Raw genomic sequence first — 16,183 nt, 5'->3', positions numbered from 1 at the left:
AGAGTTGGTTGAGATTATGGAGAAAGTACAGCAGGGATTGGCTGCAGATTTTAACATCTCTGAGGGAGGTGTGTTGAGGTTTGGGATCAGGCTGTGTGTTCCAAATGATGACGAAATCAGAGGGACGATTCTGGAAGAGGCGCATCGTTCTTTGTATACTGGGTAGCATGAAGATGTATCAAGATTTGTGCGAGTCCTTCTGGTGGAGTGGTATGAAGAGGGATATTACTTGGTTTGTGGAGCAGTCTCTGACGTGTCAGCGGGTGAAAGCTGAGCATCAGAGGCCAATAGGGCCGTTACAACCCTTAGCTATTCTAGTGTGGAAATGGGAGTGCATTTCCATAGACTTTGTTACCGGATTACCGCCAGTGCTTCACGGGTAGAATGCTATCTAGGTAATCGTGGATAGTTTGACGAAATCTTCTTACTTTGTACTGATGAATGTTAGTCACCCTTTGAGTAAGCTAGCAGACTTGTATGTGCATGAGATAGTAAGAATGCATGGGGTATTGGTGTCCATTGTTTCAGATTGAGACTCGAGGTTTACTTCTCAATTTCTAGAAGAGCTTGTAGGAAGCACTGGGGACAAATCTTACTTTCAGTACAACATTCCACCCCTAAAATGATGGACATTCGGAGAGGACAATACTGATCTTAAAAGATATGTTACGGGCTTGCGTATTAGACTTCGGTGGTAGTTGCATTCAGTTTCTGCCACTAATGGAGTTTGCCTATAACAATTGCTTCTAGGCTAGCATCGGGATGACACTGTTCGAGGTTTTGTATGGTCGGAGGTGTCGATCTCCTTTGTATTGGGACGAGGTTGGTGAATGTCAGGAATTAGGGCCTGAACTTGTACAGCAGGTGTCTGAGAAGGTGGGTTTGATCCGCAATAGGATTAAATCGGCTCAGAGTCGGCAGAAGAGCTACGAAAATGTTTGTCGCTGTGAATTAGAGTTCGAGGTGGGGGGTAAGGTATTTTTAAGAATCGCTCCGATGAAAGGAGTGATAAGATTCGAGAAGATGGGCAAGTTGAGCCTGAGGTATATCAGACCATTCGAGATTCTAGAACGAGTGGGTTCGGTGGCCTACCAGATTGCACTACCTCCTACGCTCTCGAGGATACATGATGTATTTCACGTATCCATGTTAAGGAGGTACATGTCGGATCCGTCGCATGTTATTAGTTACGCGTCCTTGGAACTTGGGGATGCTTTGGCGTATGAGGAAGTACCAGTTCAGATTCTGGACCGAAAAGTTCAGAAGTTACGTACTAAGGAGATACCACTGGTGAAGGTGTTGTGGCGAAACCACGCGATTGAAGAAGCTTCTTGGGAGTTAGAAGCAGAAATACGCCGAAAGTATCCGCAATTGTTTTGAGTAGTAGCGAGATAGCGGGGTTGGTATAGGTATGTATGTATGTAGTACTCTGTTATCGTGTTAGTGTTGTGTGGTTAGTCTCTGGGAGAGTCCTGTAGCATTGTGAGCTCCCGAGGTCATGTATGTATGTAACCACGGTATTCTTCTGCCATAAGTGAGGGAATATATGTATTGTGATGGGGCTACGTAGAAATGGCCGCCGGTTCTTCGTAGAGTGTGTATGTATTCAGTTGTATAAATGAGTTCGTAATGAGAGATTGCAAATTTCGAGGACAAAATTTTTGTAAGGAGGGGAGGTTGTAAGAGCTCGAACCGTGATATATGGATTCTTTATATAAAAGAAGGGTAAATTGGTAATGGAGCAGAGTTCGTCGACGAAGACAGAATTCGTCGATGAAGTCTAAGTTCTTCTTGTTGACGAAATTCAGAGGTTCGTCGACGAGGTCCTTGTCTCATCAACGAGTTATCTATATGGCCTCGTCGATGAGGACGCTATTCGTGGATGAGGGCAGCCGAGTCAAAAGGGTTATAAATATCAGTTTCCTTACTTCCAAGCTAAGTAATCTCAAAAATCCTCTCCCTCTCTCTCTAGAACTTGTAGACCACTCTCTCTCTCTCTAGATTTCTTTGCCGTTCATCGCTTGATTGGTAAATCTAATGTTATTGCGTTGATTAGGGCAGGATTCTCTTCGCGAATAGCGGATCAGAATCTCATTTCGAACAGTTTTGGATTTTGGTCCAAAATCGAGGTAAGACTCGGTTTCCACTTCTGTTTCATAATATGTGTAGTAGTACGAATTGTAAGAAAGTATTGTTCTGTGTTGTTTAGGTTTTGGTGTCTTGGTTCGTAGTTTTGAGAGCCGTAGAGTTCGTGGTTCGATTTCGGGTTAAGGTAAGGGGATTCTGTTTATATCAGTTCTTTTTTGAAATCGAGATCGGTAAACCTGTAGGTTACGATCGTATGTATGTGTTTGACTACTGATATGGGGAAATCTATCGGGTAAAAATGCGGGATTTTCCGGTTACAGTTTTTGGGAAAATCAGGGATATTGGGTATCATCTCTACGTTGTTTGGAAAATGGTATGTTATATTTAAACTGTATTATTGAGGTGACCGTATCCATATTTGTATAAAATTGTATGCGTGAATTGGAAAACGATATGATTTACAGTATACCAAATGAGTGTGGAATGTATAGTTATATGTAATTGTTCCAGGTATTTTGTAAAACAGCTAGTGGCGGCTAATTACCGTACGCTGATGAGCATAGGAACATGAGTTCCAAAATGATTCTAGATTTTGTGAAATTAGCTAGTGGCGACTAATTACCGTACGCTGAAACAGCCATATGGAGGCTAATTACCGTACGCTGCGCCATGTACTAGTTCATTACCGTGGGCGAGAGTGTCTAACTCTATATCCGAAGGCGTGAAATATCGCCAGTGTGTTCCGGCTAGTCACCGATGGGTGTGAGCTACACCGTATTGGCGACGTACCACTGTGAGGCTTCGGTTATCACAGGGTTTCAGTTGTTTGAGTGTGACGACACTGACCGTATGTTTGGGTATCGTATATACTGGAATGGATTTGTGAAAATATTGGAACTGTATGGAAATGTTTCGAAACTATATTGCATTGAATGGTGTTATGTTTTACGTAAAATAACACTGGTATGCCATGCACTGATATAACCTGTTTTCTTCCTTACTGAGAGGTGTTTCACCTTGAATGTATATACAAATGTTTTCAGGTCCTTCGGGTAGCCAAAACTAACATCCTAGCATCCGGAAGCGGGGATGTTGTTTAGCTACAGTTAGTGCCTGGATAGGTACGACTTTTGTAACCGGGATGTCGTGATGGTTTTTGTAAACACCCGGAGTATATTTTGTAATTATGGGAACATATATCCTAGTGTTGTATAGACTCTGGTATGGTATGTTATATGGATAGATTGAACAATTTCCGTTGTGTATTTGAAGGGTATGGATATGTATTTGTATGTTTTGTAGGGCTTCCGCATACCCCACGGGGTCGGACCCTCTTTCAGTATTGTATCATGTATGTTTAATTGATACAGAGACAGATTAGGTTATTATTTTCACACCTGGGACCCATCTACAGGTTCGAGGCGTGACAAGCACTGTCTAGGTACTTGTGTAAGTACTGATCCTTGGCTGGGTTGTCATTTTGGGTTATGTAGACACCCGGGGTATGTTATGTATTTTGGGGAACTAGATCCTGATGTTGTATAGACTTTGGTATGGTATTATGAATGTATTAGGTTAAATTATTCTGCTACATATATACATTGTGGTTGTGATGATGTTCAAGGTATATGTGAACCCTACGGGATCGGACCCTTATATTGTGTAGTATTATGAATGGTTGTATGATACAGGGATAGGTTAGGTTACAAAATCACACATTGGGTCCCATTTCCGGATTCGGGGTGTGATAGGAAGTATGAATATTGTACTCTTTTTCCTTTGTTAAGGTTTTGTCCCACAGGGTTTTCCTTAGCGAAGGTTTTAATGAGGCATATTCATAGTGTATAGTCATCCAAGGGGAAGTGTTGTAAAACATGTATATTTATGTGGATGACTATCTAGATAATAGGTTACAACCTTTGGTATGCTCACATAATGGTTCATTATGTGGTTAACCTTTGGGATGCCAATGTATTTGCCTATGTAAGGACATGTTTTACAACAAAATGAGTTAATAAGATAATTAACAGCATCTAGTTCCTGAAGAACTAGACTGTTGAATTTCTATAGTTTCAAATTTTTGTATTCCTTTTTTTTTTTCATTTACAACATGACAATATATTTTTGTTTTAAATGAAAAATGGAACGAACAGCATGCACAAATTATTGGACGACTTTGTCCAACTTTTATCAGACAATTACCAAAATGTCATACTATGTATCACTCACAAACTTAGTTTGTGGGAAACTTAGGGGAAGCAAATGAAGATACTGGTATTGAAGCCTAAAGGTGAAGGTGGAGACGCTCTTGAAGGCCCTTGAAGTTATCGGGACGCTAAAAGGCTGGAAGTACTTCTTCATCATATCGAAGAATCGATCGTTGTCTTCGGTGGGGCATCTCAGATCCTTGACGAGAAGGATTTTGGTCTCCCTCTGGCTTTGGATCACCTCTTTGCAAAGGCTTCTCAGTTTCGGGTCGAGGCTTGAATTATCATCCGACGAAGCAAGGAAGTGAGAAGTCCAGGTAAGAGGCCAAATCTATTACCGGAAGCTCCTTTTTGTGTAAAAAAATTTGTTGATTGAGTAGTCGACGATCGAGACTCACCGATTGGTGAGAATAGGGTTTGGGAATTGGGGGAAATGGAGAATAAGGGTTTCTTTCTGGGTGCCGATTCTACTACCTACTAGGTAAGTGGGTTACTGGTAGCAGGGTGAGGTGAGATTGTGACCATGAGGTGTAAGGCACTGCCATTGAGGTATGAGATGAGGGACTGAGTGCCAACTGAGGGAGAGTGACTGGGGAGAGGGCAGGGTTAGGCACTTAGGCTTTATTATATATATAGATACACAGGTCACCCGGCGGGTGCTTGAACTAAACCGCTCAACCCATTTATTAAATGAATCGGATTTAAATTCACGGATTACCTTACAATAAACTAAAACTCGATTTAAATGGACGGACTATGGATAACTTTTCTACCCATTTTTCCACCCCTATGTATTAAGTTATTCTACCAAAATCCCACAAAATCTTAGTAATGAAACGAGAAGATACTAATTACTATGTTTGGGGCATGTGTATTTTCCCAAATCATAAACCAAGCACAAACTTATGTCTGTCCACAACTCGCATGGCGTGGATGTAGGCAGTGGACCGGAGGGGCTGAGCGGGATGGACATCATAGTGCATACCCCGAAGTACCAAACAGAATTAACAGATTCAGAACCCTACTAAAACCCTTTCGTCCTCCCCTGCTCTACAGGTTCAGAAACCCTACCGCAACCCCTGCTGTTGAACTCAGTCTCGCCTCAAACGGGAGAGTAACAACAAAGCCTCCAGATTCCTCTTTTGTCACACTGTCACGGTTGGAGAAAAAAGCTCCATTGAAATTTGTTCTGGGTCAACCGTTCCTGTACCCATGGTTTCCTTCTTTAGCTCGAGATAGATTCATGCGCAGGGAATTATTGAGAGTTTTTCACGTTGGTATTTGTGATAGCTTCAGAAAGAATTGATCGTTGATCTGGAAAAATTATGCCTAGCGTTGCTAATGTCACCTCATACGCTGACAGTGCATGCCGTCTTCTTCATGGCATGTGCATGGTTTTCCAGGAGGCATATCTCTATGCCAAATTCAGAAGTTCATACCCAAAAGATGGAAACAGAGCGTCCTATTAGATACTCATCCAGAGAGCAGGAGGCAGCATCCTTCATTATTTATTAATTCAAAAGAACCCATCCAAGGAACACTCACTGCTAGTGCTACTACTACTCCTACTGATGAATTTATGATACATTGTGATTTTTTCACGTCCCTCAAGCAATACGCCAGCAAGGGCCAACTGTCTAAAGCTTTCCAAACATTTGCTCTTATTCAACAATTTCGTGCCTCTTCTGAAGTGCCAAATCATGAACTTGAAGTCCATTTGTGCATTTCATCTCTTCTATTATCTTGCACCAATCTCGGATCAATCCCACAAGGTAGACAGCTCCATGCCCACGCCATCTCTCTTGGTTCTGAACAACACCCTGTCTTGGTTCCCAAGCTGGTTACTTTTTACTCAACGCTTAATCTTCTTGTTGATGCGCGTGTTATGACTGAGAACTCAAATATTTTGCACCCTTTGCCTTGGAACATACTCATCTCGGCTTATGTTAGAAATGGGCTTTGCAGTGAGGCTCTGTTCGCATTTAAACAAATGGTGACTAAGGGCATCAGACCTGATGACTTCACATACCCGTCAGTTCTCAAGGCTTGTAGTGTAGACTTTGATGTAGAATTTGGGCGGCAGGTTCATCAATTGATTGTGAAGAGTGGGTGGCTTGAGTGGAGCTTGTTTGTACAAAATGGGTTGAATTCTATGTATGGGAGGTGTGGAGAAGTGAACATTGCTCGTGACCTGTTTGAGAAAATGCCAGAAAGAGATGCAGTTTCTTGGAACACGATTATTGCTGCTTATGCCTCCAAGGATATGTGGAATAGTGCATTTGAAGTATTTGAAAGTATGCGAGCAGAGGGCAAGGGCCTTGAGTTGGATATTATCACTTGGAATACCATAGCAGGTGGTTGCTTGCGGACGGGCAACTTTGAGGGGGCACTAAAATTGATTTCTCAGATGAGAACTTGTGGAATTTTAGATTCTGTGGCGTTGCTTATTGGTCTTGGTGCATGCTCTCATATTGGGGCTGTGAAATTGGGGAAAGAAATTCATGGTTTTGCTATTCGCAATGGTTGTGATGAGTTTGAAACCGTTAAAAATGCATTGATCACTATGTATTCAAGGTGCTGGGATCTTGAACATGCATATGTATTGTTCCGATTGACAGAGTGTAAGAGTATAATAACTTGGAATTCCATGATTTCTGGTTACGCGCACATGGACAGGTCTGAGGAGGCATCCTCTCTGTTTAGAGAAATGTTACTGTCTGGGGTTGGTCCAAATTATGTGACCATAGCCAGCATGCTTCCTCTTTGTGCACGAGTGGCAAATCTCCAACATGGTAAGGAGTTCCACTGCCACATTACTAGGCATGGAGGATTTGATGATAATTTGTTGTTGTGGAATTCTCTTGTGGACATGTATGCTAGATCTGGGAAAATTTTGGAAGCTAGAATAGTGTTTGATTTGTTGGGCAAGAAGGATGAAGTGACTTATACTTCCTTGATAGCTGGATATGGGATGCAGGGAGAGGGACAAAGTGCATTGAAACTATTTGAAGAGATGGGTAAGTTGCCAATCAAACCGGACCATGTAACTATGGTGGCAGTTCTATCTGCTTGTAGTCACTCAGGTCTTGTTAGTGAAGGCGAAATGCTGTTTAAGAAGATGCCAAGTATCTATGGTATAACTCCTCGTTTGGAGCACTTTGCTTGCATGGTTGATCTCTTTGGAAGAGCCGGTTTGCTAAACAAAGCCAAGGATATCATCAAAAGGATGCCTTACAGGCCAACCGCTGCCATGTGGGCTACCCTCCTAGGAGCTTGTCGAATCCATGGGAATATTGAAATAGGAGAATGGGCAGCTGAGAAACTGTTTGAAGCGAGGCCCAAGAATTTGGGCTATTATGTGTTGATTGCTAATATGTATGCTGCTGCTGGTTGTTGGAGCAAGTTAGCAAAAGTTAGGACTTTTATGAGGAGTTTCGGTGTTAGAAAGACTCCTGGCTGTGCTTGGATTGATGCAGGTTCTGAGTCTCACTCCTTTTTGGTGGGAGACACATCAAACCCTGATGCGCACAAAATATACCCTCTGTTGGAGGGATTGACTGATCTGATGAAGGATAATGGTTATATTGCAGCAGGGGCTTTCAGTTCAGATGAATGTGAGGAACTGAACGAACAGGGGAACTTGTAGTGAATCGAGGTCATTCCAATATGAGGTCATTATGGATGATTTATTTTCCAGGCAATTTTAATGAAGATATTAACTTATACCAATATTTTTTTTCTGGTGAAATGGGTAATACTCCTGCCAGATGTACAGGTCTTTGTGGATTATATTTTTCTTTTTTTTAAAGAAAAAATAAAAACCTGTACTCGAACATTGTTTATGAACCTGGATAGAGATCAAGATACAGCTGTACAGCTTGCAGAGGAACATTGTTTATTTTGCTGGTCTGGCATCATTGCTTTATTTTGTTGGTCTGGCATCATAGCTTTATTTTGCTGGTCTGGTATCTCAGTTTTATTTTCCTGGTCTAGCTTCTTAGCTGATAACTTCAGTATGTACGCCACTTTCGAGAGCAAAAGAAAAAAAGAAAAAAAGAAAAAAAGTATGATTTATTTATAAGGATTATCCCATTTCCTTCAACTGTATGCCATCTATATATGCAACGTGCATTTCCTAATTATTTTATCACACATTCACTGGAGAATTTGATGTGTTGTTAGTTCACAGAACTAAAGAACAGTTTATTAGGCAATCAAAATCTTCCCTTAAGCTTTAACTACCATAGAAAGTGAGAATGTGATGAAGACGATAGAGATTGGTGGCATTTCTTGATGATGGTCAAGGATTTGGTTTTTACAAGCTTGAGGAGTTTAAATGACGGGATTTACACTAATGAGAGAGGCGGAGTCTTGATTGAATGAATTTCTCCAGTAATGGGGTTTTGATTTGGAGTTTGCAGTATTGTGAGTTCAAAGGAGGTGCTGCGGGTAACATACAAGTTAACTCATTCTTTGTTGTTGCAATTTGGAGTTTGCAGTATTGCAAGTTCAAAGGAGGCGTGCGGCTAACAATACAAGTTAATTCATTCTTTGTTAACCAAGGTAATTGCTGCATGCTCATTATCACATGATCATGAACTTTTTGCTGAGGCACCTCAAATGATATCTTCTTATTTTTTTTGGAGCTCTAATTCTTCAAAATATTTTATCAGCTTCTGATTCTTCATTCTTAATTTGCTTGAACTGAAATTTCATAATTTAATTTTTATTCTGGGAACAAGAGTTCTTACACACAAGGAATAGAAGAGAATCAAGAAATTTCTGGTAAACAATTGTTTTTTCAGCTTCAATTATTTATTTATCTGAATAAAAAAACTAAATTTAGCCAATATGCTTATTATTAAATGAGTTCAATATTTCATAGAGTTTTGCTGATTTATTCAACTTTGTTAATTTATTTTTGTTTTCTATCTTATTCATTAGTCGAAGGGGAGCTTAGGCGCAACGGTAAGGTTGTCGCCGTGTGATATGGAGGTCACGGGTTTGAGGTGTGGAAATAGCCTCTTGCAAAAATGCAAGGTAAGGCTGCGTACTATAGACCCATTGTGGTCTGCCCCTCCCCTAGACCCCGCATATGCGGGAGCCTTGTGCATCGAGGTGCCCTTTTTTTTTTTTTTAATCTTATTCATAAGCCATGAAGATTATGGTAGACTAAGGCCCTTGAAGGTGGATTTATTTAAACATTGTGAGTTTGGGTTTTAATTTAATTCATTTGAAGCTTTCCCATTGATATGTATATCGTGTAGGTCCATTCTGATGCATAGAATTCGCTTCATCAGTGAAACCTTGAACTTCATCATTTTTGCAGCCAGAGTCCTAGTTGTGCTGGTGGGCACCAAATAGGATAAGTCAAGAAGTACACATTAGTTAATTAATTTATGGGCAAAAGGCACTAACCTCCCTTGAGGTTTGCCAAAAAGACAAGGACCTCCCTTGAGGTTTTTAAAATCCCATAGACCTCCCTTCATGTTTGAATCTATGGACATTCCTACACATGATGTGGCTGGAAAATTTTTTCCCTTTTTGCCCTTATTGACATAATGCATTTAAAAATTAATTTTTTCCCCTATTTTGCCCTTAATTACATACTGCAGCATGATTCATTTGCCTTTGAAAAAAACCCCCCGCCCCCTCCCTCCCTTCGTATCCTTATTAAGCTCATTTCACATTGCCTATCTTCAAAACAAAAGAGGCATCTCTATTCAATTTTACATCCATATCAAATTCAAACAAAAAATAATAAATTTTTGGTTTTCTTTGATTCAATAATTACAACTCCCATTAAATTTCCTACAATTTTACCTAGAACAAAATATTTTGAGTATATTTCAAATAATAGAGTAAAAAATCAAGCAACCTATGGGTTGAGGGTGGGCGGCATAACTAGAAAAAAAATTTCACGTGTAGGAAGCTAGCAGCTCCTAAGGGTTGAGGGCATAATTGAAAGAAAAAATTATTTTTTGAACTTCTGTTTGAATACTAACAGAAGGTTGACTAAGGGGGGGGGGGGGGGTTTGTGGGATTTTTAATACCCTAGGGGAGGTCATTGTCTTTTTTAGTAAACCTTAGGGGAGGTGAGTGTCTTTTGCCCTTAATTTATTTCCTATATATATTATTTTTTTTTATGAAAAAGAAGATACATTAGACTATATATATATATATATATATATATATATATATATATATATAATCCTGATTATATTACATATGCTCTTCTTTACTCTATAGGTGTGTGCATGCATGTGTTAGATGCCAGGTGTTTGAGTGTAGGCAGTGAGAGTTTGAATGTGTTTTTGTGAGTGATTTATTTTGGGGGCAAGGAGAAGTTTTAAGCACAAGATTGTTAATCATTTGGTTATGACAATAAAGGCAATTCTTGAAAATGGAGGAATTGATTGGCTTCGTTTTTAATGTTTTATGATTCATCATTATCTGCTGAAGAGGCATTCTATAAACTGATGGTTTTATGGTAGCAGAATACTTTCATTACCTCCAAAGTGACTGATCTCTTCGGCACTCCCTCTCTTCATCTCTTGATTTTATTCTGCATGCGTTGCAATGGAGAAGCAGATTTGGTGAAGTCATTAAATAAGTCACTTATTTTCATGAGAGTAAAAGGGGCTAATTCTACATTTATCCATAATGAAGGAGTGCTTTCGTTTTGTTCTGGTGTAGCTCTAGGAAATAAGTTGGCTGTCAACATTGTTGCTATTGAGTTCGTGATGAATTCATTCAAATAGGCGCATGAAGAGCTGAGGTGCTGAGCAGCTGAAATATAATAAAATTGCAGAGCCAGAAGATTCTACTAATGGAAAGTTGATTGTACCTTGTGGGATTTAGAGTATGTGCATACTGATCACTTGCAGAACAGTTTGCTTTCTTTGTTAGTCTATATTATATAAACTTTACACCTGGTGCAATTATTCTATTACATGGCTTAAATGTGGTGCTAGATTTACTTCTAAAGTGAAAATTAAAAATTTGATTCAGTAATGTACAGCGAAGGGGTTTACCTGGAAAAAAAAGTTAATTTTTCTTGGGAAGTTGGAATAGAACAAGAGGAATTTGCTGTTTTTAGGCTAAAGAGATGGATAAAAATTTGGGACTTTAGGAAAATCTTGTTGAAGAATTGAGATAATTGAAAGATTTTAAGAGAACAAGTAAGGAAGAGTGTGGGAAAATTTTGAAAAATTTCAGTTGTTTGAAGGCTAAAATATTTAATCTCGATTCAGTTTTGAAAAAATTGAGGAAATGGAAAGGAAAATGCTTTAATGTGGTGACTTCTTCTTGTAAGCATTTTTCTTTTATTCCACTAATTTTTATCAGAATCATTAATGTAGTGTTTGGTTTGCAGATTTCAACCATAGATTCTTAGGAATCCTCATTGATTCCTGGGCATTCCCATGTTTGGTTCACATTTTAGGATCATGAATCCAATTCTTGGGAATGGTACATATTCTCAGAAATCTCTTCAACACCGACATTTCTATTCCCATTTTAAAATGTGGACGTCCGGATTCCCAATGTGTGGGAATCACGAAAAAATTACCAAGTGACAAAAAGACCTCGGTTATATTCTAAAAATTCAAAAATATTTTCACTTATTTATAACCTATTTCAATCCCAAGTTGAAGCGCACTTGCCTCAAAATAATATGGAAATTTTGGGTTTGAATCTATTGACTCATGTGCATTTTAAATTTAAAGTTTGTAGGTTCAAATAATGTGGAATGTCAAAAAAAAAGAAAAAAAAAAAAAATGAAGTAGAAGAAGAAGAAGAAGGACTGCACGTGTTATTAAACCACATAGCATGACTCGCATATGTATGACTTGCAGACTGTTTCTATTGTTGTTGTTGTTGTTATTATTATTTAAAAAGTAGCTGCACTACTGAATTAGCTTGAAATTATGTTCTGATATATAATCTTATTTTAATTATTGTTTTTGATATTGTGTTTTCATTGAGTTGGATAATTTTAATTTCTAGTGTTTTAGTTTATTTGTTGAATTTTGTGCTGCATATTATGTACAAGCATTTTTTTTTGGTGAAGTATTACTTGTCCAACTTAGGGATATTTTGGGGAACAGAAAGTCATTAACATTATTCCTAGGAATAAACCAAACATGGGAATGCTGCGTGCGCAGGAATCTATCAATTATATACTTGTAAACCAAATACAGGAATCCTCCAAAGAATCCTGTATCCTGGGTCTCATAATTCTTTGGAATCACAATGCTAGAGGGCCATGATGCTGCGAATCAGTTACCACATTATATGTAAAAGAAGTATTTGTGGACTTCTACTTTCTCTAGGTGATTCATTAGGGGTTTTGGCACTACTATGGCATCGCCAATTGTCTTAAGAAAAGGAGTTTAATGGAACCCTTTAGCTACTAGAAATTTTGGAGAGATTAAGTAGAAGATGACTCGAGCACATGTGCTTTAGGCATCTTAGAGTCCGTAAGGTTGCTTGGGATGCTTCTACGGTAGGTACAGGTGCATTTTTAGGTCAGGAGGGACACAATATAGCGTTTTTTAGTAAAAAGCTCTCAGCCTAAACAGAAATTCAAAATGCGACAAAGAGTTTTATGTTGTGGTAAGATCTCTCCTACATTAGAGATGTTATCTGTTACCCTTGGAGTTTGTACTCTTTTTCTGACTGCCTTGCTTTATAAATAGTTTGACACAAGAAGTTGAATGTAAGCATGTTGGTTGGGTAGACTTCCTTAATGGATATACCTGTGTACTTAAACAACACTCAGGTGTTGAGAATAAGGTAGCTAATGGCCTTATTAGAGTGTTAGTTCTGCACCATTTCACTAGTGCCAAAGTCACTGGATTCAATTTCTTGAAGGATGAGTGTTATGCTTGTCTTGATTCTCGGATTATTTTTCAGGATGTGAATGAGGGCTCACATAGAGTGTTTGCATATTTTCTTATCTGTGTGGGTTATCTGTTTAGGGACACTAGTTTATGCATTCTCCACACCTTTTTTTAGAGATTTCTTTAGTGTGGGAGTTGCATGCTGGTGGTATAGCTGTCATTTGGGAAGGAATACAACCATTGCCTTAGTTGAATGTGCATGTTTTATTGGCCTTCTTTGAAGAGGGATGTTGCTAGGATAGCATCTTAGTGTCATATTTGTCAATTAACCAAGTGTAGGGACAACATACTGGTCTTTATACCCCTTTTCCACCGTCACACATGCATTGGAAAGACTTGAATATGGATTTTGTTCTTGGACTCCCTAAGACAGCCTGAGAACATGATTCCATACTTGTAGGAGTTGATAAATTCTCCAATATGGAACATTTCATCCCATGTAGTAAGACCTCCCATGCCTCTCATATGGCTAAGTTGTTCTCCAAGGAGGTAGTCAAATTGCATGGTTTGTCAAATTCCATAGTGTTTGATAAAGATATCAAGTTTGTTTGTTAGTTTTGGAAGAATCTTGGGAAAATGTGTGTGACTCACTTGATGTGTTCTTCTGCTTGCCATCCCCAAGCTGATGGTCAGGCTGAGGTTTTTAATTGTAGTCTAGGTGATCTGCATAGATGTGTAGTCCAATTGGGGCTTAGTGCTACTCACCATTGAGTTTTCTTATAATAGTTCTGTGAATAGGTCCACAGGTAAGAATCCTTTTGAGTGTGTATTTTAATGAGGCTTAGTGCTACTCACCATTGAGTTTTCTTATAATAATTCTGTGAATAGGTCCACAGGTAAGAATCCTTTTGAGTGTGTATTTTAGTGACGAATCCTGTGTTACCATTGATATTGTTTCTTTGCCACTATGTGCCCATATCTCGGAGCCACTTGTTTGTTCATCAGATCCATGAGCTGTCAAGTGAAAACCTTCCATGAGTAATATGGATTAAAAACGTGCTGTGGATGTGCAATGCAGGGTTAGAGAATTTAATGTGTGGGCTAGTATTGTGGTCACCTAATATATTAACTTTAAAAAGCTTTATGCTCGTGCCATTGGCCACAAATGCATGTTTATTTGATTTGCCTAATCATATGACCACTAGTCCATTTTTTTAAGGTGGAGGTTTTGGCACCATACCAATGAACCTTTGAGCCTCTTGTAAGGTCAACAGTTGCCCAGGCTCCTTGCATTTCCCATCTACAGGGCGTAGTGGTGTCAATTCTGGATGATGAGTTCTTGACTTCTCAATATTTGGTACAGGGGATTGGTCACCCTACTCCGAATACTACATGGCTTACGGAGGACCATCCTTCGTCATTTAGACTGCCTATTCAGCATACTTATTTTCTGTGTAGGTTTTGGACAATATGCATGAGTTAGACCTTTTGTTTTTGTTTTTGTTGTATAAATTTTAGTTATTTTGGGGTGGGTCTGTAATTATGTGTTTCAGTTTATTGTATGCTTTAAATACTTTGGTAGTTCTAGTGTATGAAATGGTTAATAATTTGAATTTGGAACTGGTTTTTCCCCTTTCTCTCATGCAGCTCCCTTCTTCTTTATCTTGCTTCCTTCTTCTTCCTCCTCCCTTGTTCTTTTTTTTTTTTTTCTCTCTTTTTTCCTTTTAAGTCTCTGTCTCTCTCTGTTGTTGTTCTGTCCTGCATCTCATACATAAATGATCTACATATGCCATCAGACTAATTCTGCTGACCAGTTTCCTTTGTATTCTTTTATAGAGTGGAACCCACGAAGATGTAATGTTCACTGGAACAACATTAAGCAATGTCTTTATGCTTTCTTATTTAGGACTTTCCCATAGAAGCTATAAAAAATGAATCTAGTTCATCTGGCCAAGCTCCCTGTTCACATACCAGATTTGAAATGATAGTTTTAAGACTTGTTTTTGTGGGTCAGAGTGGATATTAATATTCCTGTCATGAATGAGAATATTTTCCTTATCAGTCGAGGCAGTGCTTTATAGTGTAAATCTATCATGTTTGGAACCCTTGCTCGTTTTCTTTTGAAAACTTAAGAGGTTTTTGGCTTTTGAACGGATGTGTTACTGTTAATTAAACAGTTGTTCTAAAACATGTGAAATATGTGAATGATTTGGTTTTCTGCGCATCTATCATTCTTGAATTTGCAAATCCCTAAACTTGTATACCACGTGCTGTCAAGGTCTTAAATTTCGATTTCGACTCAAATTTCGAAGCTCCAAAAGTATGGAAATTTTGACGGAAATTTTGATTTCGATTTCGATTTCAATTTCGATTTCAATTTGAAAAAATAACGGAAATCGGTAGTAAAACATGGAATTCTTTGTGAAACTTTAGAAATGGTTAACAAACATAATCAAGTAAGTTTTAGGACTAATATATTACAAGTTAAATACATCTATGGTGTGTATGAGGTGGAAAAGTTGTAATACAGTATGTGTATCAAGCATATTTGTAAGATAATATACAGTATACATATTCAACTAATACAAATGAAATTTATAAATCATTTAAATATTATTTATTATACAAATAATGATAATTTAGACATAAATGGCTAAATAAAATGCTGCTGTAAGTTTATTTTTTCATATAATTTCAAAAGCATTTGTAATGATATTTTGTTTCGATAAAAATAAATAAAATAAATTAAGAGAGAAATTTCACTTCACTCCTAAATCTCTTATTTTAATTTCAAGGAAATTTCATAGTATGGTTAAAATTTCGACAAGTTTCGCAGAAATTTCGAGATTTCGATAAATTTCAGGAAGATTCATGGAGATTTTGATGGAAATTATGCAAGACGGAAATCGATTGCCATTTCGATTTTGAGGGTGATGGAAACCGGAAATTTCGACGGAAATTTCGACAATTTCGTGGAAATTCAAGACCATGCGTGCTGTAGGATTGACAGGAATCAATTATCTGGGAAGAAAAAAAAAATGATTT

General features: G+C 38.4%; 1 protein-coding gene across 1 annotated transcript; it reads left to right on the top strand.

Moving 5' to 3' along the window:
• Window positions 1-5,200: 5,200 nt before the first annotated feature.
• LOC131157698 (pentatricopeptide repeat-containing protein At1g71490) lies at window positions 5,201-8,184 on the top strand. Its single transcript, XM_058112032.1, has one exon. The coding sequence runs from the start codon at window positions 5,662-5,664 to the stop codon at window positions 7,939-7,941; it is 2,280 nt and encodes a 759-aa protein (XP_057968015.1). The 5' UTR covers window positions 5,201-5,661; the 3' UTR covers window positions 7,942-8,184.
• Window positions 8,185-16,183: the final 7,999 nt, after the last annotated feature.

Source organism: Malania oleifera, chromosome 6 (genome assembly GCF_029873635.1).
Source record: "Malania oleifera isolate guangnan ecotype guangnan chromosome 6, ASM2987363v1, whole genome shotgun sequence".
Taxonomy (NCBI): domain Eukaryota; kingdom Viridiplantae; phylum Streptophyta; class Magnoliopsida; order Santalales; family Ximeniaceae; genus Malania; species Malania oleifera.
Note: the sequence above shows the minus strand (reverse complement) of the source record. Positions and strands in the feature narration are given on the sequence as shown.